Below are 23,842 nucleotides of genomic sequence, written 5' to 3' on the forward strand. Positions count from 1 at the left end.
AATGGAGCAAGTGATATCACACAAGAAAATGCATACAAAGGCGAAGGGTTTAAAAAAAACGGGCCCAACCGCCATTTTCCAAGCACGCTAAAAACCGTCAAAAAAAAGTAAATATCTAACCACAACGTGTGTACCCAGTCTAAGAATGAAGAGTCGGAATGAAGGTGACAAGGTGGGAGAAGTAAGAATGGTAACGTCATGGCGAGTCTGTGACGCTTTCGTGGGTTCGTTTTTTGTTCTTTTCTTATAATTTAATATGCCATCCCGTACGCAGGTTTTGTGGGACGACGGCCCTCAATTGAGCTCCGCGAATGCTGGCTGTCGGGACTTGAGCTGCGACCGTGCGCTATGCCGTAGTCGTTGCCAACCAGGCGGTGGTGTTCGTTGCTGCCAGTAGACCCTGGTCGGTGGGGTTGGTCGCGATATGGCTCGTAGGGGCCGGTGAAGTTGAACTTGCTCATTTCAGTGTACTCCCTGCGCTGAGGATGTTCCATGAGGAGGGAGTCTCGAGCGTCCAACGGGGTCAGGTCGTCTAGATCACGGTTTGCTTTTTCTAAAAGGAAGTTGCTGTTAGCATATGTATTTTTGGATTGCCATTTGGATGGAAGGTGTCTGGACTTACCGGCTTCCCTTCTGCGCTTGGCGTGGGGGTTCTCGCGGCAGCATGCAATAACAGCATTGACCGTGATGAGAATAGCGAGGACAGCAGTGAGAGTGGACTGCACGACAATGAGAACAATTCCGGTGACAGTCTTGGTTGTTTGGGAGAGACCGAGCTCTTCAACAAAAATCAAGACACAAGCAATGGACAAAACGCGAACGACCTGGACAGCAATGTTGATACCCATGGACGCCTTAGTGGCATAGGGGCGACTCCACACTAGAAGTCCTAAAAGGAGAATCTCGCAGGCAAGTTGGCCTGCACTTTGAAATAAGCCGTGGCCTTCGCCACCGGCGATGATGCAGCCCTTGACCAACGCATACACGATGACAGGAATGAAGATCCACCAGAAATCCTTCTTGTAGTTATCATAGAACAGACTGTACTTTTTCCAAGTCTCCTTATTCTCGTACAGTCCTGCGGTATCTCCCTCGGCCCTTTTGTATTTGCGAGCCATGTAGACGATGCGAATGGCAAAGAAGAAAAGAAGCGCAGTGAACAAAGCAAGGGTTATCGCAGCCAGAAGTTTTGCTGCCCACGAGTCACCCTTTCGAAGCTGGTAGACACAGTATAGCACCCAGATGCTGTAGAGCACGAGAATCATGTTGGTGATTGTTCGCGCCATCAGGCCCCAGTAATCCTTTCGGAAATCGGAAAGCTTCTTGGGGAAGTTGCCATACAGCGCCCATAGTTCAAGGACGACTTTCACGAGAAGAATTCCAACCACAACCACGGCAATGACGATGGCAAAAATCAAGAGAACAGTCATGAAAACATTGGCGGAAGGAATCATCAGTTCTTGAGCAAGCTCCTTTAATCTGTCAACTTCGCTGGAGGGCCCGCTGTCATCGCTGCTTGAAGTGCTGTTTGAGACACTGGAGTCGGCAGATGCATCAACTGAACGAGCAACAAGCTCACCAAATTGGATCGTGTAGTCCCAGCTTCGTTTGGTTGTGTTGGTGGAGGCTGAGCTACTACTGGCCGACAAAGAAGCATTTTTTAAAAAGGTGTAACTGTCAGAGGTCGTGTTACCTCCAGTGGCGCTCCGGAAGTTGTCGATGGAGGTCTGCATGCTGGACCAGGGGATTAAGCCGGTACTCCACATGAAGTTCTTGGAGAAGCTGCTATAAACAGTTGGGTAAGCCACACTAAGCATGCCATTGGTGGCCATCGAATGGAACCAGCCCATTACATCGCCGAAACCAGGGCTGTGCGAAGGCGATCCGACACCTCCAGCCGCGCTGGCAGCAGAGACACCACTCAGTGCCAGGGCGCCTGCTGCAATGCCAGCGGAGACGTAAGTCACAGCTTTAACATTGGTGGTGTGACCGTTGGACAATTCGGACTGGATACAGGCCACGTTATCATTACTACCCTTGGATTTAAGGACGAGTTTTGCCTGGCCATCCAGATCGGGCATGGTGAACGCAATGGCAGGGATCTGGCTAGCATATTCTGATGGAATCTCCATGGATCCACTGGCCTTGAAGGTACCCTTGGGGACGGGGCAGAGCTGATCCACATGAATTTCATCGCCGCAGGGGTCAAATTCTTTGCTGTATAGATCGTGACCGTATGCAGTAACTGTTATGGCCGCAGATACCTTCTGTTCCTTGGCGTTGGTACCAGCCACGTCAAAGACAACCACTCCAGTGGAACGAGTATATGTAACATCCAGCTTTTGGACGTTGATTGCCGAGTCGGTCATGCACAGGTTGAATCCGCTCGTGGAAAGTGTGTCGGCTGCCAGTACCCGAGGTACGGCGGCCAAGCCTAGCAGAGCCCAGATGATGTTCCGCATGTTGGCCAAGCAATGTTGAGTTTCCAAAGATTTATACCAATCCAAAACCAACAAGTTATACCAAGGGGGGGATATTCATCAAGGATATAGGGATCGATTGGGGATCGCGATGATCGGACGGATTAAAACGTATTGGGGGACGAATGATTCGCAAGAAAATTGCAGGGTCAACCCGCGATAGAAAAAAAAAAAAGGATAGATAAATGAGTCGGAAGGGTCGCAAGAAAACAAGCCCGGTGGACTCGTTGTTAGACACTGGTTTGTCGCGCACCAGGAGCTGTGGGAAATTGAGCGAAAGACGATAAATGATAGTAGTAAGAGAGGAAGCGATTGGAAAGGGAGCGAGTGGAATTTCCTCTCTCACAAAGAACGCGATGATCAATAAAGGGAGGAAGAGAGAGCATGGAAAGTCTCGACTTCCGAATTACGACTCTACGGTTAAGTCAGGGTTTGGGCCCCCCTGAATTTAGGACTGATTGGCTCTGATCACGTTTCAGAGTCTAGACCGAACTCTTGGTATGTTACTATTTAAATTTACTTGTATTTATAGGTATCTTATGCTATTACCTGTTGAGATCTCAAAATTGATCCCTAACGATCTAGTGATACAATACAAAGATCAACGTATAAAAAAGAAAGGAGAAGGTCCAGGTAAACAGTGAAGCTAACAAGAAGCTACCGCTTCTCAGACTATTGAACCCAAGGTTTTCCATTACCATTACCAAGGTTTCACCCTAAGTCTGCCCGGTCGCCTAACCACGGAACCGAATCCTGCCCTACACCATTTGAGGGATCGTGTGTCCCACTTCCTCACTGGTGCACTAGCATTAAAAAATCAAAACAAAACGCCACAACTAGCCACACGGCTGGTCGATATTGCCTCTGGTGCTCGCGGGATTTTGATTGGCCCATATATATTAATGCAAAGATTCCAATAATAATAAACTCCGTAGTCCGTACTCCGTAGACGCAAGGCACACGGAAGCGGTACCTGTAAGCCTGAAACTTGTGTATCCATCGTCGATTATTTAAGACAAGTGTCGAATAGCCCTACTCCGTACAAACGATGTTGTTTGGCATGATTTATTTTACACGCATGACGTGCCCGTGAGGGGCAGGTTTCGCTGACCTACCACAGGCCTTGCCACACACTAGAGACATGCCGATCGAAGATCCTCACGAATCCAAGTTCTAGCCTTCTATGGATTGTGGGCCCCTTACAGGCTTCGAGATGGACACATAATAATGTTCCTGGTAAAAATTCGTGCCACGCATGCGACCAATCCAGCTTGAAGAATCAGAAATCACATTATAAGCGTATTGCAACAACATAGCCAAATCATCTGAATGTGTGATACAGAATGGGTCAACCTACGTTGCAGGTGGGTACGAGATAGAAAGGACGGCTAGTAGCAGTTTTCATTTACCTCGAACCCTCGCTGCTAGGTAATACCCTCGTGAAAGCCATGTAACCTACTGGCTTTTGATATTTTCAATTTTGCTTCAATTGCTTCGGATTTTCATGGCTGATCTTTTAGAACTAACAGATAGAACAAGACCTTCTGCTACACTCACTTTATGCATACCTAGTAGCTGGCCCAACTCCCTAGGATTAAAGATCCGCTCAGAATTTAGCTATGTCTTTCACGCCACCTCCCGCAGAGCATATAATCGTCTGTCCTTCCAAGCTTTCATTTTCCCTAGCACACTCCCATTTCCAGCTTCAAAAATTGGAATGGTCTCAGCACTCATCAAGAGCCTTGTGGGCAAAGGTCGCTAGTCCTAGCCCGCAACAGCATCAAAGATAACTTTAATACAATCATCCGGTCGAGAAAAGGTCTTGTGAACGGCTGAGCTCATCATATACCGCATCAATTGGTTTATCCGGCTTGTCGGGTATCATGCGCGGGATGGCAGTTCTTGAGCTGCATATTTGAGCCGAAGTTGGTCTGCATGCTACCTGGAGCAACCACTATAAGTTTGAATCCCTAGCTCGGGTCCAATTCTTTGGCCATGAATTAGATAAATCCACCGAGTACAAATTTGCTGTGATTGAGTTAGTACGCGATCACTTTATGGCAAAAGTGTGACTTACCCGACGTGATAGAACGAGCTACCTAAGGATGTCAAGTAACCATTAATGGAGGAAAATTAAACGATATTTCCACCCTTTCTAGCCAGATTAACTACTTTAAAGATGCAAATAGCCTTTTGGGTTATTAGGACTGGGCCCTAGAAAAGGGTTTACGTTCAAAGCTAAATATCCGATTGAGGTATGCCTTCGTTGACTTCTATAAGGGCATATCCTACATTGTTTATCACTACGTCGATGCGAAACAACTTCACTACGGCAGCGGAGAGGCATTGAAGAATAGTAACTCTAGATGTAATGTTAAGACTAAGCTTTAGAACATTTTGTCTATCGGAGAGGTAAGAGAGGGTGTCGACATTGCGTGCTGTGGCCACAATTCTGGGGCCGGCCGCATGGATAGTGCTCGCTAGGGATTTTCCTACACCGGAGGAGTAGCTAGTGACTGCATCTAGTTAGCTCTAATTTGTTCTTGCTTCCTTTTTTATTCTTTTATTATTCTTTTCATATACTTGTTAAACCAAACAGAATCCGAGTTCAACATTTCGAAGCAGGTTGATAATTGCCGTCGTTTGACGATTTTCACCAGAGGAGGGAAACAGTTATGCTGGGAATTCACAGAAGTTGGATATGGTGTTTGCTTAATATAAGTCCTCTTAGTCTTTCATACCTGTCTCGTATCCCGGCGGAAACGGCTTTACGGAGGCAGCAGCTGTCCAGACAAACCTTAAGACTCTCAGCCGAGGGCGGAAAAATACTATCAACGGAGTTACTCGGGAACAAGAGACTTTCTCCATGTCAAGGGCAAGACAACTGACCCTTGGCCTAGATTTGGGGATGGAAAACAATTGATTTTGGATGGGTACTGAGAGTTCCCCCAAAGTGTGAGGATAGACTTTTACTGTAGCTCTGCTGGGAAACTGTATGCCCAAATTATGTCATACCTACTGAAGGAATCGGTCGTCCAGCGGCTACAGCTCATCGATGGATCAACGCATCCCTCAATGAGACTGCATGCCTCATTGCCAACTGTGCATCATGTCAATCGAGAGGTGAGCGGAATGATGGCGATTTTCTGGTATCATGATAGTTTCGGCAGTTTTCCCGAGGTAATTGATACATACGCTGATAGGCTAGCATTGCACCGTTGGATGAACGCTGTCATGACTAGCCTCAGAGTCCTGTCTCGTGTCCGCTGATGGCGACGTTTGCATTTACTGTGAGCTTGACGCGCATTAAGAACTTACTAGACCCACCCGGTCTTTCACGAACACTCGTCTTCAGATCAGGTGTCTTGGGGTATAGTATAAGCTGGTCAGATGTTATCATCTTAAGTGAACGCCAAGTTGTGAGGTTTTCACTCTGATAATTGATTTTGCAAAAATATCAAAGTTCATAATTAATACACTAGATTTATGCCTGCATGTCAATAAAAACTGATTTCTCTACAGATAGGTAAGGTTCTATTATTTGTTAAAAAGCGGCAAAACTGATCCTAAACCCTTGGAAGATAGGATATATATAATCTAGCTACTAGACCGGCACGTTGCTATTGACTTTGAGGTTAAACTAAAACCAACCATACCGATGAGTTTGTCTAAGAAAATACCACTGTCCGCAAACTTTTCCTCTGAGTAATTTCGATTAGCCAAGTTAAACTCGAGGGGCGTTTTGGATTCTCCAAATAGATAGATGACGGGTACTAAGAAGCCATAAGCCGCAATGTATCATTTTTTAAGAGGTGATAATGTAAGACAAATATCAGGATAGGTTGTTACCAGATCAGGAACTGCACTATGCATAAACACTTTATAGACATGAGAATAAGCATGGCCATATGGTAGATATATATGTGCAAATGTATGTATGTATAATATCAAAATTCATTATGTGGGACGCTCCCAGGGTGAAAGCTTAAATTAATGACGGTTGCCTACGTCTAGTATGAAGCCAGTCATCCCATGAGGTATTTCTTTTCTTTTCTTTTTCTTTTTTTTTTCTTGAATATCTTACCGTGGGATTCGCCAGGATTAATTGACGCATATTGAAGTAGATCTAAAAAAAATAAGCGAAAAGAAAAATTGTTACGAGGAGAAGAAGTTGATCTTTGGCAGTTGCCAGATTGAGTTGCGGGATTTAACATGGAACTCGATAAAAACTCTCTCATTACCTTCTCCCACTTTCTCTCTCTACCTTAAATTCTTCTTTAGTTCTCATCTCGCAGAGCTGCAACACTACACACAGTGTTCAATCACTCTGAATGGCTCATTTTTACTCCATGAACTTCTTCATCCCATCAGTGTCCTTCATCTCAGGCGCATTGTTTGGCCCAGAATCATCCTGTGGCTTTGCAGAGGTCACTCGTCCACCTTAATTCCCAGACTATTCCAATCTACCCACAGCCTGGAAATTGCTTGCATACACTCAAACGCTCCTTTTATGATCTATCATTCAACACTCGGTACGCCACAATGAGGTTCTACCGGCCAATCTTTCTGTGTGAGGTGGAGGGAGCTGCAGAGACGCAATTGGTTGTTCAATCGACTCAAGAGAAAGGCAAGGACAATGATCTGATGACAGTCAGCGACGTCTCTGGCTACAAACCCAAAGCAAGTCCAAGACTCGTCGATCGCTGGCTGGACCTTGTTGTGCGAGTAGCTGGCTCGGCTCCGATTTTCCTCTTTATAATCGGTGGCCTTCTCGTGTGGGCTTTGATGGGAATTCACTTTGGTAACTCGGATGTGTGGGTTGCTATCATCTCTGATGTGCAGGCTATTCTATGCTATGTATTCGACTCATTCTTGATGCGACAACTTCTTCGGGAGTACTCCGAGCAACGCACGGTCATGGTCGAAATGCACTCTCGCTCCAATAGTCATCGCAGGATGCTTGCTGCGCTCAACAGCAAGCTGGGACCAGAGACCACTCGCTGTGTTGCTGAAATGTGCAAAGACGAGCCTCTGCATCCACTCGATCCACCCATTGAAAGCCAAAGTCTGTTCGCTCGGTGCATGATCTTCTCGGCAAAGCTGTTTGGCCATCTCATAACTGTTGGGCTGTACTGGGTGTGCATCTTTATCTGGCTTGGTTTTGGCCATAGCTGCGGATGGTCAAATCGCTGGCAGCTATACATCAATGATGCCACGTCCGCTCTAATGGTTCTTGTATTTGCTTTCCTGGCTTGTCTCCGAGAATGCTACGCTGATTATACCAACACCTGCGTTGATGCAATCTTCCGGCTGGATGCGACGCTTGAACAAGAGCTCCGCCGCCTCACTCAAGACGAGATTCCAAACACAACTGAGGTCATTTCGGCACCCAAGGAAAGCTACTTGCAAGTGGTTGTCTATTACTATGCCGATGTAATTGGCACACTGCTTGGTATTATCATTCTGTTGTTAGTGATCGTTACCTGGGGTGCCATTGGCCCTGTCTTCAAGTTTAACAACACCTGGTGGCTACTTGTTGGGACCTATGCCGGACTAGTTGGTCTTTTCGACAGCTTCGTACTCCGGAACATCCAAGGCAAAGTCCACAAATCTATCAGCAGCCAGATAAGTCGCGTGGAACGAGGAGATGAGCCCATCTTTGCCACACTCTCCATGCAGGTTCCTTCAGCCGATAATCTCAAGTGCCCGTCTTTGAGCCGCCGTGTATCCCGACACATGGATAAAATCAGTTCCCATCTCCTCATGGTTGTAGCTGGCTTTCTATTGACTATTGGGTGTCTCACAGCCTCGAGCGCAATGCACTGGAGCTTGACGGGTCAATTGATCTCAAATGTTCCGCCTAGCATCATCGAGAGTTTTTTCATGCTCATTCTCATTACTGGACAGAATGACGCAGAAGCGAAATCTCGCATCAGCCTGACAAATATCTACTTCCGGCGCCAACGATTACTATCGTTCGTGAAGCATGCGAAGGGTTTTTGCATTCCTGAAATGTAGAGCAATAATCAAGTGGCTACATGATGAAGCCACCGTGATTTTATTCGTCGATTTTTGTGAAATTTTGTGACGAACGATCTCTAGTCTGCTATCGATTTTCATGTTTGGTTCTTGATTTTTGATTTGAATTTTTTTGTTCATGTTAATTGATTTAATAAGGCAGAATTCACCTTGGTCCCGAATACTTACGCGACGATGGAAGGAGTGAGCCTACACAAAAGTATTTTTTATTTTTTTATTTTACACATGTTTCACAGATAAATTAGTTACCAGCTGTTCAAGTTTCATACTCCAGTCTTCTCATTCGTATTCTAGTGTACCTCTGCCATTTCATATATCCCTGGAAGACTACCATCGGGTATATCCCCATCTAGCGGAAGAATGATACAGTTCCAATATCTGCCTTGGAAACAGATCACCTAAACAGCTGGAGCCACGGAAAAGTCACCAAAAAGCTTGAGAGATGGAGTGATCAAGTAATCACCGCCATTGGCCCGAACGAAAGGCTCAAAGGTGACCTTATTGTGCTGTTTATTACCATCGTAGATGCTCGTGTACAGTATCTTGTCATCTTCTTCAAAGGCACCCTTGACCGACTGGCCAACAATGGCATCCTGTCCCGGATTCATACCGCCGGTGAAATCAGTCTTGTCAGCCGGAAACGTGTCAGGGTTGATCCAGCCTTGAAAATTTGAGAGTCAGCAAGGCCACAATATGTTTTGAATGGACCCGGACTTACGGTGTTTGATAAATTGGAATCCGTTAGAAAGACTGGACTGGTAGCAAGTGAATATAAGGCCGCGGTCCAATATAGTCTTCGAGTTCTTCTTCTCGTAGGGACCGACCTCGGGTCCGTACGAAATACCGCGCCGCATGATGTCGAATACATCTCGATCATTGATCATACCACGGCCCCTAGTCTTGCGCATGTGCGATGCGAACGGGCAGTTGGTCTGATTGTCGAGGGGGCAATCAAAGTCGTTCCACCTCGCATAATCCTTGTTGTCCTCGTCGGGAAACATCTGAACAGGTGCTCCTGACTGTGGTCCCTAGACAGACGAGGCGGCTGCTCTCATTGAGCAACACCAAGCCTTCTTGATTTTTGACAAAGAAAACTGGGACCTGGTTGCATATGGAACATGGTGGCCAGATCAAACCCGAAAGATCTCAGCCTTCCAACCTAAAAAGGTCCGATATGTCCGAGTGTCAGCCCCTGCTCCAAAGGGAATCGCTATCGCAGATATCAGACTATACGAAACGGAATTCATCCCACCGAACGCTTCCCTTAGAGCTTGGGGCCCTACCATCGACTTTCCTCTCATTCCAGTCGCCGGTGCAATCGATGCAAACTCCGGCGAGGCCGTCGCCTGGTCTTCTTGGGGTTACAACATCTTCACTGGTGGCAAAGGGGGCAAGACACAAACTGCTACCCGGAACGGGGAAAGCCAGTCAGTCACGAGACGCGCAATTACCAATACCCAGCATGATATGTTTTGTCCGGGTCTTTCAATTGACGCGAATGGAAATTTTGTCGTATCTGGGGGGCAAGATGCCAGGGCAACTAGCATATACAACACGACCGTCTATGACTGGTTCAGGGCAGGACATTTGAATGTCTTTCGCGGATATCAATCTTCCACGACCTTGTCCGATGGGCGCATCTTCTTAATTGGAGGATCGTGGCAGGGAGGTGTTGGCATCAAAAATGGGGAAGTCTACGACGCCAAAGCGAATGCTTGGACGGAAATCGACGGTGCAGACGTGAAGAAGATGTACACACAAGACCAGCGGACCTACAGACAGGATAATTATCCCTGGCTATTTGGTTGGACCAATGGCTCCGTTTTCCAGGCCGGTCCCAGTGTACAAATGAACTGGTTTGGTACATAGGGTAACAGATCCACTGCCCCCACTGGGAACCGGACTGGTGATGCAGATGCCATGTGTGGAAAGGCAGTGATGTATGAACAAGGCAAAATTCTTGCCTTTGGTGGCTCTCCATGGTAAGAGACACTCGAGGCCACCAATCACGCCGCCATCATCACCATTGATAAAGTCAACAAAAAGCCTCGGTCCTTGCAAATGCAGGAGGTGGAATGAACTACGAGCGAACCTTCCACTCGTCCGTCGTCCTACCAGACGGCTCTGTATTTCACGGTGGTCAGGTTGTCGGATTGCCATTCAACGAAAGCCAGCCTCAGATGACACCGGAGCTGTTTATTCCTGAACCTAAGAGTGCTACCGGAGGTGCATGGGTCAAGCAGCAGAAAAACTCGATCGTCCGAGAGTGTCACATCATCTCCCTATTGCTTCGAGATGGTACTGTCTTCACTGGTGGTGGCGGTCTATGCGGAGATTGTGACGCCAATCATTTCGATGGCCAAATCTACACCCGCGTATCTGCTCAATTCCGATGGATCTCTTCGTGACCGTCCCGCAATCAAGACTGTGACAACGAATTTAATCCACCCTGGCGGCTCTGTCGAAATCACCACTGATGGCCCTGTAGATGTTTAAGCGTCGATCATACGGTACGGCTCTGCCACTCACGCTGTGAATACCGACCAACGACGTGTCACCGTTCAATTGGCAAAGACCCGGGAAAACGAATGTACATTCGAAATTCCTGCTGAGCCAGGTATTGCTCTGCCTGGCTAATACATGCTCTTCGTTCTGAAGGATGGAACGCCGAGCCACTCAGTAAATACCAAGGTCGCGGCTTAGACCAATGCCGGATTTCTCGCTTCCTGATGTTGGGGAAAGCACATGAGTTTTGCGATTGCTTTCGTCTGGGTAGATCAGCCAAACTCTTGAAACTTTGTTATCTCTTGTTAGACTAACTTGGACAGAATTCAACTATCTTATATTGCTCCACTATCCATCACTTAATCATCATCTACAAAGCACGTACCTACAGAGCTTCTGCGTACCTGCTGGCATCTATTGTAGTTGCTTCGATTATTTTGGGCCCTTGCAAAACCCGAAGAGTAGGCTGTCAGACGTATAACTGTGAAGCCAGTTATCGTTATTTTTGAAATTTGTGCTAAGACCCTTGGAAGTTCGCATCCCAGAAAGGAAATCGTAAGGTCCCGTCTCGCACAAGGAAAAGTACGATCTGGTTACAGCTGAAAGTGAGCTTCAACTTGGAGTTTGGGATGAGATTGCGTATTCCCGGATCTCCATCGTAATGTGAGAACGGAATCCGCCTTTTTATCAGTCGCGTCTTTGGCCGTTAATAGGCCGTGGAGCCGTGGGTTTTTAAGATGGGAATTAAGATGCGGTGTCTTTATACAGGTCCGAACCGCAGTAGTTATCAATGAAAAAAAACCATAACCCTAAAATCGTGGACGGAGGAAGCTAAGGCGCATTGATCGAGATATCAAAGCGAGAAGCTCTTCAATGGTTGGCCCACCTACCACCTGCGTGCAATCTTGTTGACTTACAATTTATGGTTAACTGCGGTCAACGACGAAATTTTGTCCAGCTTGCTGAACTTAGTGAATTTTATACCCGCACAATATATTCCATGCAGGCATCCCGATGGCGGTCATTGTCAAAAGAATGTTACTATAGAGAAATCTAAAAGAGAGTAATTGTTTTGATTGATTCAATTTTCGTGCAGAAGCAAGATAAAAAGATCACAAATTGTGATAGTAGCTATGCTGATGCAAGCATCAGACAGGATGCGAGAACACCTGAGAACTTGGCGGTCCTAGGTTAAACAATACGATAATGAAGAACATCCGAGTTTCTTGCAGTCATCGATCCATCAATGAAGATAACCGACTAAATTGCAAGTTGTTCTACCTTGCTTTTCAGCGCATCGATCAGAGGAGCGAGATCACTGTCATCATTCGAAGTGATACAAGCCGCGATGATCGATCGACTCACACCACATGCGCGCCCCAACGACATCTTTGTAGGCACAAAAATGTAAGGTACGTTCTTGTCCTCCGCGAGAAGGGGGAGGTGTAGCAGGATCGCGAGCGGGCAAGCGTCACCGGCGAGGACAATCATTTCGGACATGCCTCGGTTGACGCTCTTTGTGACTGAGGAAAGGTTAGCCTCAATAAAATCGAGAGCACTCGTTTTGAGTAAATACCTTCGTTGGCACCACGCTTGAGCTGGTGAGAATGGTGCGCTTGCTGCAAGAGGTCTAGAATTTCCTGCGCGAGGGCGGGATCGGCCATCGGCCAAGCTGGAAATTGTGTCAGAAGAAGATTGGGTGGATTGGGATACGGAGCAGACTTACCAGCAGAATAAGAAGAGATTTCCATTTTGTTTTTAAAAGGCTCACTACGAGAGATCACGGCCTGGATGTGGATGACGGGGATAGTTTGGTTGATGCGAGCGTTAACTGAGCGGTGCGGTAAATGAAGTAAGTAGGGTCGAGTTATGCGGAATATAGAAAGTCTGAAGGATTTAACCGTGACTTTAAATTTTATTCCTGATTTGTCAGGCACAATATCACGTCCATGGCTTTCATTTCTCTCAGATGAATTTCTCTTTCTTTCATCAACTATGTTGGATCAAGATCTGCTGGTACTGAAATAATCACTCTGATGTCGATTATTTGTACATTGCATTCAATCTCCCATCCCGGCTCATATCCGATGACTGAATGAACATCAGGTTCAGGGTCCAACACATTCAATAAAGTCTCCTGATATGGACAAACATTAAGAGCCAAACATCGGACTTGTCATCTACAGATGGCGATATCGAACTATCTTTGCCTTTTCGCACACATCAGATTAGATATGGTCGGTTTGGGCATTGCAGATGGCGTCCAGGATGGATTGCAGCTCGCAGCGGTAGCTGTCCCAAGTCTTCATCTACTTCTTATAGGCATCGGAGAGCGATGCCAAAGAATTTACAGACATGATGGAAACTTTTTCAGCGCAATGGAGCGACCGAGAAAAACGAAACAACGAATAACAAAACCTCAAAGTTGTCAAGGCCGCAAGGGGATCTTTCGGCAGGGACTTGATAGAGCCACGCACCTAGAGGAACCGATAGCGCTAAGCCGGAATGGTTAAGAACCGCACCTAGCCTTTCATACGACATCTGATGTTTTTTCGATTTATCGAGGTCGTGGAATATTCAGTCAGGGCTAGCAAAGCGTCACCCTGAATGCTAAAGACTTATGATGCCATGGCCTTCACATACTCAAGGCAAAAATATAATGGCAATCAAGTACAAAGTCGCTCTTAATGTCTGGTAATAGTGAAGTGTATTACCATCCGTCTATTCAACAGATTCAAGGTGACAGCAAAGCAGAGGAATATATCGAAGTACACAAGATAGTCGCTTCCTTGTGATGGAAACTTATACATGCCGGAAGCACGGTCATCAATTATATCACTGCATTATTGGCACATCAATAGCAATGTAAATAAAACATCAACAAAAGGTGAAAAACAAAATCGGAGACATCTATTTTCAAACATAATCATCACCTTCAACCACATCTATAGCAAATCCATGAAAAGAGCGCTATTTCTTCTCCTGAACCTCCTCGATCTCGTTGCCACTGTCACTGCTGAGACCAAGTTCGTTCTTCTCGGGTACAGCATGATCGTTGGTATCCAAGCCCAGCTCGCGAGAATATTCGACGATCTGTTCGAAGCTGAGCTTGGGCAATTCATGGGCGACTCTGAACGGCATCTTTCCGTCGACATGCGCTTTGGCGTAGATTATGTCGACCTCTTCAAGCTCACGGCCGGCTGTCTCCACATAGAAGAAGAAGCCGAATATCAAGCCGAGGAAGTTAAAGAGTGCGAAGAAAAGATACACGCCCCATGGACTCTGACCAGCAAAGAGCGGCGTAAACATAACGACGGCGAAGTTGCAGATCCAGTTGGTGCAAGTCGATGCCGCTGCACCCACGGTACGGGTGCGGAGGGGGTTGATCTCGGGTGGATAGATCCAGGGCAGTGGGAGGAGAGTGAATGCGAAGAAAGTAATGAAGAGGAAGATACCAACGGCAGCTCCCTTGGCGTTTTCCTCGTTCTGTTTGATCAAGCAAGCGAATGTGATGACAAAGCTAAGCCCCTGGCCTAGGAAACCAATCAAGTATAGATTGCGACGGCCGACTTTTTCAATCATGAAAAAGGACGGAATTGTTGCAATAACATAGACAGTAGCGAACACACCACCCATAATCATAGAGAGATATTCCCCCATGTTGAGGTTTTCTTGGAAGAGTAGCGTCGAGTAGTAAATGGCGGCGTTACAGCCGGTGAACTGCTGGAAGAATTGGCCGGAGCAACCAATGAGAAGACGCTGGAATTCCTGGGTCTTGCCAAACGTGAATACTGTCTTCCAGCTTGACTGTACATTCTTCGAGGATTCCACGTCCATCTTCAAGAAGTTGAAGTCGTGAAGAACTTTATCAGAATCAGGAGTGGTGTTGTTGAGCTTAGCGAGAACTTCGCAAGCCTCCTTATCACGTCCGTTGTTCACAAACCACGAGGGGGAATCCGGGAGCATCATGGCGCCGGCGGCCACAATCACAGCGAAGAAAATCTGGAGCGCAATAGGGAATCGCCACTGAACGCTGTCCGCGGCGTGCGAGAGACCAAAGACGACCCAATAGGCAATGAAAGTGCCACCAGCAATCATCGCACCCTCGAAACAAACCAGAAAGCCACGATTGTGAGCCCCGGAGCATTCTGATTGCCAGACCGGAATTGTGGCGGTGTTCATGCCGTTTCCAATGCCTGATATAACACGGCCAATGACGAACTGACCTACTTCCCATTTGCCAGTAAAGCAGACGGTTGTAAGCAAAGCACCGACGATGAGGATACTGGCACCTGCAAAGATCAGACGAGTGCGACCAAGTCTATCGCCAAAGAACATGGAGAACAACGCGCCGAAGAAACATCCAAGCTCATAGCAGGATGTGACAGCACCGCGAATGACGTCGATATAGTGTTTTTCCGATGCAGTTGGAGATTCGGGCATTTTAAGGATTGGGAAATTGTTAACAAATTCCTTGCCGTTGAGGAGGCCAGCCATCATGCCCTGATTGTAGCCGAATAGCGAGAAACCAACCACAGCCGTGATAGTGATGCTCAGCCGGAGCGGCCGACCACTCAAGCCGGTCGTGGTCGTCCACATGTTGACGGAACGTACAAAGTAAGAGCCGTCAATCTGCGGGGTATAAGAATGTCGGGGAAAAGTACTGGTAGAGAGATAAACGGGAGCAATGCTGGGGGACGGGAACCGGCGGTCTTATAGCAAGCACCTACATGTGGGGTGTAAAGCAATACGCTAAATCAAATATCCCACACATACTGCAACCTTGGTCAGCCTTCAAACAGGAAAGTCCAGCGAAGGCTCTGCGGTTCCCGACGCGGAGAGACGCGGGGGAAATTTTCACCTTGGCACTTGGCGGAGGCACATGGCACTTGGCGGGCGCACATGGTACTTGGCGGGGCACTTGGCACTTGGCGGGGGGCCTTGGCAGACCCACTGGTTTGGGCAGGGACGACTTGTATGGAGACTGCAGGCTCAATGTTCAGCGTTTAGTACAGGGCTAGCTCACTATTGATGCATTGTACCGTATTTGCCTTCACGTAGTTATTTCAATCTCCTCTCTTCGATATGATATGCATAATATGCATACTGGCGTTGTGCTAGTGTAGCGTACTTCATGCCGCCAAGGCCTTTTGGCCCCAACATGACGTCGAAAGCTTTTTGCCAAGTCTCTCATTCGGCGCTAGAAAAGGTACAAGGACCGGTACAATCTCGGTCAATTGCTTTTTTTTTTGCGTTAAGCCGGCTTTCCGACCAAACTACAGGAGCAGTTGGCATCAGAACCGACTCGGCACCGCCGTGTTTTGTTCCATGTTTGTATTAATTTTATTAGTTGTATAACATATATCAAATGAGCGCTTTCCAGAGCCCTGGAGAGCAGCCATTCAGTCATTGTTCTTGAGCCTCCGCGGTCATTCACCCAACGGTACATACATCGGTACACTTAGAATCCCGAGTCTCGGCTTTTGTCATCTCCCCACGCCAAGAATTACAAACTCTCAATCCCGCCCCTTTTTAATCTCGCATAGTAACTAGCTGTAGTGGTAGTACTGTGGCATGGTCGGATGTAGTTTCCATGGACAGCCGAATTCCATCAATGGCTGTAACCTTCTGTTCCACGTATTGATTCGTTCGGCACGAGAAAATATTAGCAGATGGAAATCGGTTGACCTTGGAACAAGCAATAGCGAATACTACGGCGTGGCTGTAAGCCACAAAATATATTGGCGATGACATCAGAACTCGCTAGACTTTCCACCTTCCCTCTGTATCAGCCGTATAATTATTAATTGTATGCTGATCATATATGCGCCACAATTACTAGAACAAAGAGAAGAGCAAGCCATCGTGCTCTTAGGTTTGATTTGAACAAGTTCCGGAGCTCGTAGGTCTATGATAAAAGGTGAAACGTGTAGGGTCATGACTACAACTTTAGGGGGCGACCAGGGATGGTATATCAATTTTTAACTTTCGGACATTCAAAGCCGCCTTAATCTCAACGCAACCGTTGTAGGACCTGAAAGGTGCTGGCATCACGAACGCAAGATGTTATTAAAATATGTAGGGATTCGACAATCGATCGGAATTCAAGTGGATGCAGGTCGGTGCAGCGGACAAAGGGCTAAGCTTCCTCAAATCATTCGCACTGGTGGGAGTAAAGAGAGACGGGGTAACTATAGCGAGTGAAATCAATGCAAATTGCTTAAGGGCCTTGGCCAAATCTTTGTTAAGGATTTGCAGTGGCCTATCTACTAGGGGTAAAATTAATACCACACTTAGTCAAATCGGAGCTTTTTGGAATCACGCACGGTTATGTAGCGAAATACTATTAGAAATCATTCTTAATCTTGACAGTGTCCATATCTATGCTTGGATGATCAAGTCGATCAAGTCTGTACAATGACTATGAAGTGTATGATGGTGGGTCCCGCCGTTTGCCAAACATTTAGCAAGTGTAGCCACGCCAAGAATAACGTCGGTGGCGGAGCTTGGTGACCTAGGTGGATAATAGAAAAGAGTAAATATCGGGAGAGCGGGTCAAAGAAAAAAAGCCTCAATACTAGATCAAGGACGAGGGTGGTAAAAATTGTTGAATATCTAGGGTGACCGAACGATTATATAGATGTGAAGCAAACCATGGCAAAATTTGGCCCGAAGACTCATTCAATATTCAATATGGGAGTATAAATGAAAATCAATTCTCATTTCTTAGTACTGTCAGTCTCGATTCTCTGGACCAAAACATGACCTCGCATCGATAACTACAAATTTCGACCCGACCTTGATCCGGTCGAGCGGCAACGTTGTTGTCATGTCAAAATTTTCACCAACTACCTAGAGAAATTTCCGAGTGCACCAACACTTCTATGCGATCCTTTACTCTGAGCCACCTGGGGACCATGGACAGATACGGGTTGAACCCCAAAGTAAGGTGAAGCACATGTTCAGAAGTCGGACTTTAATCTGAAAGGTTGCCTTGTTTCTATTTCTTATGTTGTTTCTCCACAGCAAACTGAGTTATATCTGATCTGATATGCTTGCACCGCTCCAAACTTCTTGTGCTTTGATGTACAATATACCTATTGGGCTGGAGAGACCTTCCTCAGAGGAGAAGTTGAAAACTCGAATTGTAGGAACAGTTTAGGGATCTAGATCAATCGCAGAAATGACTTTATCTCAAAAACGAACTGGGAATAGCAATTTCAAAGTCTACAACATGTAACGTAGGATCTTGATGTTATGCATAATTTTTACTAAACCTAAATATGTCGCATACAACCCCCCATCACAATAAATGTTTCTCATGACATCAAATCTTCAAATACACACATACATAATTCAGAGCCCATGTGTAAGCCGAGGGAAAGTGACGATGAGCTGGCCTTTATGACTCCAAATGCGATCAAGGGTACATGTTCCCCACAAATTATTACATCCGCCAGACTTTGCTGACATGATGGCGATCTGTTCCATTGGATGTAGACATGTATGGAAGTGCTACAAAGAATCGGAAGATCCTTTGAAAGAGCAATTTCCAGGGGATTAGTGAGAACGAACCGGGTATTCCTGCCGAGAAAGACCCGGAAGTTCACCGACAGATCGCCAAGCAGCTCGTTCCTGCATTTAGCACCAAAGCTCTGAGAAAGCAAGAAGATGTGATCCATCAACATGTAGATGGCTTTGTCGCTCAGCTTCGCAAACACAGGATGACAGATGATGAAGTCGAGATGAAGCAGGTATGGTTCCTCGGTTTCTGGAATACTGAACCAGGACTGACATTGTCACCTAGTGGCTCGACTGGCTCCTCTTTGATATCTGGGGTGACATGGCGTATGGTCGGGCAGTTTGAGCAAGTTCAGGACCGTATGCCGCCAACGGATACCCCTAAGGTTAATTGGAGCATCTGTCCACTTATTAGCAAGTTCTCTTAGTTTAATTATCCACTTTCCTATCCGTGTTTGGAAAGGTTGGACTCTGGGGCACCACTAATCAGGTCACTCGACGATTTCGCATGCTTCGACCATTGTTTGGATGCTGATTCCGTCGTCCGTGGTGCTCACCGTACCTCCACTACTCCGTCTGAACAGACAAGAGATTCGTCGCCGGATGTCCCAGCGAGACGAAGTAAAACATCCTGATTGTCCAACGAACAACTTGGAGATGGATCTTCTAATCAACCTACCTGTTGACGGTTTTGCACTGGTACTTCTGTTCTCGTTGCTACATACTAACTACCAGAGCAATGCAACCTTTTCCCAAAAAGTCAAGCGTATAGAAACCGATGGAATCCATAGTGCAAAAGATCAAACACAGAGCTACTCCTAACAATCTGGCGAGATCCTTCTTTCATTATTTCATGCCTTGGTCAATTGGTCACGCGCAGCCTTCGCCCACACTAGTTTGCATTCAAAATAAGGCTGCAGTGACACCATCAAGAACTTATCCTGGTAGGCAATTTGTTTCTTTAAAGCTTTGGCTTCTGTTATCCACTGCGATTCTCATTCGTTACCAACTCCTAAAAAATCCGGTACTTGGGGAAACTGACATAGTCCCTCCCAGGATTGCCATACTATGTAGAGGAAATAAGGCATCACTCTCTTTTGGTCTCTAGCTTCCCAACGCTTCTCATGCCATAGAGGCTGACAACTACGGAGGCAAATCCCAGTGAACAGTTATACCACCAACCAGCTTTATAGCCAAGCAACAGTGCCTCCTTGGTGCCTACCTCCTCTACCTGCGCTGTTACTTGCCTTGCAATAACTGCCGAGGTTGCGATACCGACACTCTTCCCAATCTGGGCCAGCATGTTGAAGACACCGCCAGCCATAGCCTGAGTGCTGGTTGGAAAAGACGCCGTCATCACCAAATTCGCGATAGTATAAATTAGGTCCGCACCCAATGGATTGAGAGCCATGGCTTGAAAGATACCCCGCCAATACCCGGGCCCGTCAATATTACAAAGGGTGGCTAGAAGTAACGGTGCAATACCACTCACAAGGCACCCCGTGGGTACCGCTATTGAGGGCCGCAAATGCGGGAGCAGGGCACCAATGGCGACGTTCATCAATGCACCACAAATTGGCGCCGGCAGAAAATACAAGGACGATGTGAGAGCCGAAGCGCCTCGGACATCCTGTAGGTATAAGGCCGTAAGCTGCTCGCTCGCGTTCAGGCTGCCCCAGACCAGAAAAACAGTAATGCAAGTGGCTGTAAACGGTAAGTTAGCCCATAGAGTATTTGGAATCAACGCCGGGCGGCTGAGGCGAGCCTGGCGCCGCATCCATAAGCCGAATGCAAGTATGAGTGCAAGTGCAATGAATAGTATCACAACATTTGATGGTTCTCGCATACTTCGTGCCGCATCTGATCCAGTGGCCAAGGCCAGCTCATACGATAGAAGCGCGAGGGAGGTGCTGATGAGCAGTGCACCGACCCAGTCGACCTCACGGGCGAGACGTGTGAGCGATGCTCGACCCAGCGGACCGTCATCAATGACACATGGCAGTGCCCACAGCCCTAATGCCACCACAGCACCGTTGAGTAGGGCAGTGGCATAAAAGCCCCAGCGCCAGCCGACAGTATCCGAAAATACGCCGCCTAATGTCAACCCCAACCCAAAGCCGACAGCCTGGCCGCCTCCCATGGCTGCGAAGGCGATGCTACGACGGCGCGGGCTGCTGTTGATGGGGAAGACGCGTGCAGCGATGCCGACAGCGCCAGGTAGACAGAAAGAGGCGGCGAGGCCTGCGGTGACCCGCAGTGCAATAAGTTGCGCCGATGTAATAGCAAGCCCGGCACCTAAGGCACTAGCTGTTTGAAACAACCCACCGAGCAAACAAGCACGACGCGAACCCAGAACATCGGCAACGGCACCGCAAGGAAGTAGCGTGCAGCCGCATGCGAGAGCGAAGGCAGCAGTTGGCCAAAGTTGTTGTGCAGATGGGATGTGTAGGTCCTCCGCAATAACTGGAATGCTTACAGTCAAGAGCCCAGCTAAGAGGTTGCCAATGCCGGTGATGCAGGTGATGCAGGCGATGATAGCTAACATTCGGCTCCTGGAGACAGCCAAGTCCGTCTCAGCTTCTTCCATCGCTATAAATGAAGTCATTCCCAGAACTGAGCCTGTGGCTGGTGCTGACCTGCTTGGAGGGGAGGTGGGATGCAAAGTCAAATTTCTGGTAGATATGAGGACCCGTAAATTCAATGTGATCTTTTGACATGATGCGATGCGGGTTTTTTTTTCTTTTATGAACTAATCCGGATTTTTGTGGAAAGTAGCCGTTACCTAATCGAATTATGGGAAAATGCCACCTGGGACTGCTGTATAACACGTGGCAGCTCATAATCGGAGCGGCCAACTACCAGTGGAGGGTAATGTAATTCCACGGGGGTTAGTTATAGGGTTGCTACCCCCTATACTATTACATAAGCCAACATTCAACCACTAGGTAAAAAGTTCATAGCCAGATCTGGAGGTAGCCAAATTTGTCTGTAGCAATATATATACCAGACCCCTAAAACCTTAGGGGACCACAGTAACGCCAAAATAAGGTAACGTGAGTAATAATAACTGTACGCAGGCAATATCTGATATCGTTGGTCGCGGTGAAACTGTGCTACTTGCATGGGGCCAACACCAAGTTGTGAACAGCCTGTCCGCCTGGACTCAATTCGTTTATCACATTCAGATTCATCAACGTAAACTAGATGATAGGACTGGAAGTCCGATAAATTATGCAAATAACATACTCGTAGGTCCGCATTTCGCTCCACAGCTTGTTGTCAAGTTCTCTTTTCAGACCTCTCTTTTCAGACCAACCTTCGGCGACAAGGGCTCTTCTGATACTGGACGTTGTAACAAAGATCTAAAAATCATCCAAGAGGAAAGCAGCCATCTCATCGAGGTATAAACCGGGTTTTTTAAAGCAGGTAGTCGCAGAGCGCTTGAATCATCAGTGGTGTGACAGTCCGTTAACATCCTATTCGAGCTGGGCGTGCGTGGACACTTCCAAATTGTTGCAGGTTTTTGCAAATATTTATAATCGTAGCCTGGCTGGATTCAGCTTCTTCGGCCATGTGAGATGTGGTAAGCGACTGGCTCTCTCTCATATCGCGGACGAGGCGCAGTTTTGACGGGGAAGTGTCGGAGCCATTTTGCAAGGCCGACACGCAAGGTTCAAAAGTGATGGGTGAGTGAAGAAACCTCCTACTCAGAGTGGATAGACAGGATAAAAGGAGGGGTATAGAGATACCATGTGTATGTAGTCCATTTATGTGTAGAATATATAGAACCGTGTCCCACAGCCACTGTAATCCTGCCTAAGTAAGACTTGTCTATTCTCTATTCTCTCCTTTATTGTTTATTGTCTAAAAAAAAGACGTTGCTTCGAAACGAGATAAGCTCTTAGTAGGGAATAGAATAGACAGAATCTATTAGAGGCAATTACCTCCGTAATACTAACAACGTACTCCCCACTAAGTACACTTAGCGGATTTACGGCTCCCTACCTAGGAGCATAGCCTATGTTCTGACGTAGATGCGAATAGGACACTACTAGTTGTCCATATACGAAGGGTTACCGTATCCGGGATGAGAATCTGTACATCTATAGAGACCGGAAAACAGCGACGCACATTCTATAGGGTTGCCCTAACCTAAGAGACCTGTGGCGAAAGCTACGGGGGAGAGTCGGCAACGCGTGTAAAAGCGTATCGAGCCTGTTAGGAGGCTCCTAAAAAGCAAGGAGAGGCAAGACAGACAGCTACCCGCGAGCTAAGACGGTAGAAGCAGTACTAGATATCGCTGAGGCGCCACAACGAGTTCGAAGTAGCGCGCTAAAAGGGCAGCTAAACAATGGAAACGGCATTTAGGCCATGAAAAGCGTCGAGGAGGCTCTAACCTTGGAAATTGTTGTAGGAAGTGGTGCAGTCTACATGTACGTACACGGATATATACCGTTGTGATAGCCTACATATCGCATTTCAGCGAGGGGTGAGGGTGAATGAAGTCTACCTACCTACTGTAAGCCAACAAGTCGTGCCATAGTTATGGCATAGCGTCATTCTCTTAGCTACTTGCATCATTGAGATTAGTTCTAGCCGATGACAAATTCATGTCTGTCTCCTCGGCCTAAACTGGTCCGTTCCGGATTACTGAACGGTCGGACCAGTGTACTGTGGTCTTACTTCCTAAACCTTATAAATCGACCGAGTGCTCAACAATTTATGCTCTCCTTTTCTCCACCGAATTAATGACCTCGACCATTGCTTTCAGCTACTAAAATAAACATGTCTGACACGGCTCAAAATGGGTTCAACATCCAAGCCTCCCTCTTTTTTGCCCCGGAAAATATACACAAAGTCTTTGCGGCACTGAAGCCAGTGTATGAGAAGACGACCGCAGAAAATGATTGCCTTTCCTTCCAAGTATACCAGTCACTTGATGACCCTGGGCAAATACTCTTAGTGGAAGATTGGTTGGTTCAAGCCCCTAATCCAGTCAAAATGGCTTATTATCGCTCACATCGAAGCTGACAACATCTTTCAGGAAAACCTCTCTAGATGACTACATGGCGGTATGTTGACCTGTTTGTATTAGGTTTTATCGTGGCCTGAGCGATACTTCGGGCTAATGAAGTACGCTATAGGAGAGGCTCAAGACTGATTACATGCGAGAATTCTTTGCGATTATCGAGCCTTTGTTCGTGAAGACTCGTGAAGTCAAGGTATTCAGCCGTCTTCCCCAGTTTCACAATATGAAGATGTGAGATCACTGTTATTTTTTCCGAGCTCGTTATAGA

The 23,842-nt window shown here is 46.9% G+C and overlaps 9 protein-coding genes across 9 annotated transcripts; 4 read left to right on the forward strand and 5 right to left on the reverse strand.

The window, feature by feature from the left end:
- Positions 1–251: 251 nt before the first annotated feature.
- On the reverse strand, positions 252–2,462 carry N7529_004956 (transient receptor potential ion channel family protein; the record flags this gene model as incomplete). Its single annotated transcript, XM_057240483.1, has 2 exons — positions 252–553; positions 623–2,462. The coding sequence occupies 2 exons, from the start codon at positions 2,460–2,462 to the stop codon at positions 252–254; spliced, it is 2,142 nt and encodes a 713-aa protein (XP_057099778.1).
- A 4,560-nt stretch (positions 2,463–7,022) lies between these two features.
- Positions 7,023–8,498, forward strand: N7529_004957 (uncharacterized protein; the record flags this gene model as incomplete). The annotated part of the gene is made up of 1 exon (XM_057240484.1): positions 7,023–8,498. The coding sequence occupies one exon, from the start codon at positions 7,023–7,025 to the stop codon at positions 8,496–8,498; it is 1,476 nt and encodes a 491-aa protein (XP_057099779.1).
- Positions 8,499–8,917: 419 nt separating this feature from the next.
- On the reverse strand, positions 8,918–9,373 carry N7529_004958 (uncharacterized protein; the record flags this gene model as incomplete). The annotated part of the gene is made up of 2 exons (XM_057240485.1): positions 8,918–9,180; positions 9,238–9,373. The coding sequence occupies 2 exons, from the start codon at positions 9,371–9,373 to the stop codon at positions 8,918–8,920; spliced, it is 399 nt and encodes a 132-aa protein (XP_057099780.1).
- Positions 9,374–9,425: 52 nt separating this feature from the next.
- Positions 9,426–10,927, forward strand: N7529_004959 (uncharacterized protein; the record flags this gene model as incomplete). Its single annotated transcript, XM_057240486.1, has 4 exons — positions 9,426–9,449; positions 9,552–10,380; positions 10,435–10,501; positions 10,555–10,927. 4 exons carry the CDS (start codon positions 9,426–9,428, stop codon positions 10,925–10,927), a joined length of 1,293 nt encoding a protein of 430 aa, XP_057099781.1.
- Positions 10,928–12,284: 1,357 nt separating this feature from the next.
- N7529_004960 (uncharacterized protein) lies at positions 12,285–12,775 on the reverse strand (the record flags this gene model as incomplete). The annotated part of the gene is made up of 3 exons (XM_057240487.1): positions 12,285–12,547; positions 12,601–12,696; positions 12,751–12,775. The coding sequence occupies 3 exons, from the start codon at positions 12,773–12,775 to the stop codon at positions 12,285–12,287; spliced, it is 384 nt and encodes a 127-aa protein (XP_057099782.1).
- Positions 12,776–13,994: 1,219 nt separating this feature from the next.
- mfsA (glucose-inactivated glycerol proton symporter STL1) lies at positions 13,995–15,623 on the reverse strand (the record flags this gene model as incomplete). The annotated part of the gene is made up of 1 exon (XM_057240488.1): positions 13,995–15,623. The coding sequence occupies one exon, from the start codon at positions 15,621–15,623 to the stop codon at positions 13,995–13,997; it is 1,629 nt and encodes a 542-aa protein (XP_057099783.1).
- Positions 15,624–18,438: 2,815 nt separating this feature from the next.
- Positions 18,439–18,891, forward strand: N7529_004962 (cytochrome P450; the record flags this gene model as incomplete). The annotated part of the gene is made up of 3 exons (XM_057240489.1): positions 18,439–18,450; positions 18,581–18,778; positions 18,832–18,891. The coding sequence occupies 3 exons, from the start codon at positions 18,439–18,441 to the stop codon at positions 18,889–18,891; spliced, it is 270 nt and encodes an 89-aa protein (XP_057099784.1).
- A 741-nt stretch (positions 18,892–19,632) lies between these two features.
- Positions 19,633–21,090, reverse strand: N7529_004963 (uncharacterized protein; the record flags this gene model as incomplete). Its single annotated transcript, XM_057240490.1, has 1 exon — positions 19,633–21,090. The coding sequence occupies one exon, from the start codon at positions 21,088–21,090 to the stop codon at positions 19,633–19,635; it is 1,458 nt and encodes a 485-aa protein (XP_057099785.1).
- Positions 21,091–23,330: 2,240 nt separating this feature from the next.
- On the forward strand, positions 23,331–23,809 carry N7529_004964 (putative quinol monooxygenase; the record flags this gene model as incomplete). The annotated part of the gene is made up of 3 exons (XM_057240491.1): positions 23,331–23,518; positions 23,590–23,617; positions 23,690–23,809. The coding sequence occupies 3 exons, from the start codon at positions 23,331–23,333 to the stop codon at positions 23,807–23,809; spliced, it is 336 nt and encodes a 111-aa protein (XP_057099786.1).
- Positions 23,810–23,842: the final 33 nt, after the last annotated feature.

Source organism: Penicillium soppii (assembly GCF_028829465.1).
Source record: "Penicillium soppii strain IBT 18220 chromosome Unknown utg000004l, whole genome shotgun sequence".
Classification (NCBI taxonomy): domain Eukaryota; kingdom Fungi; phylum Ascomycota; class Eurotiomycetes; order Eurotiales; family Aspergillaceae; genus Penicillium; species Penicillium soppii.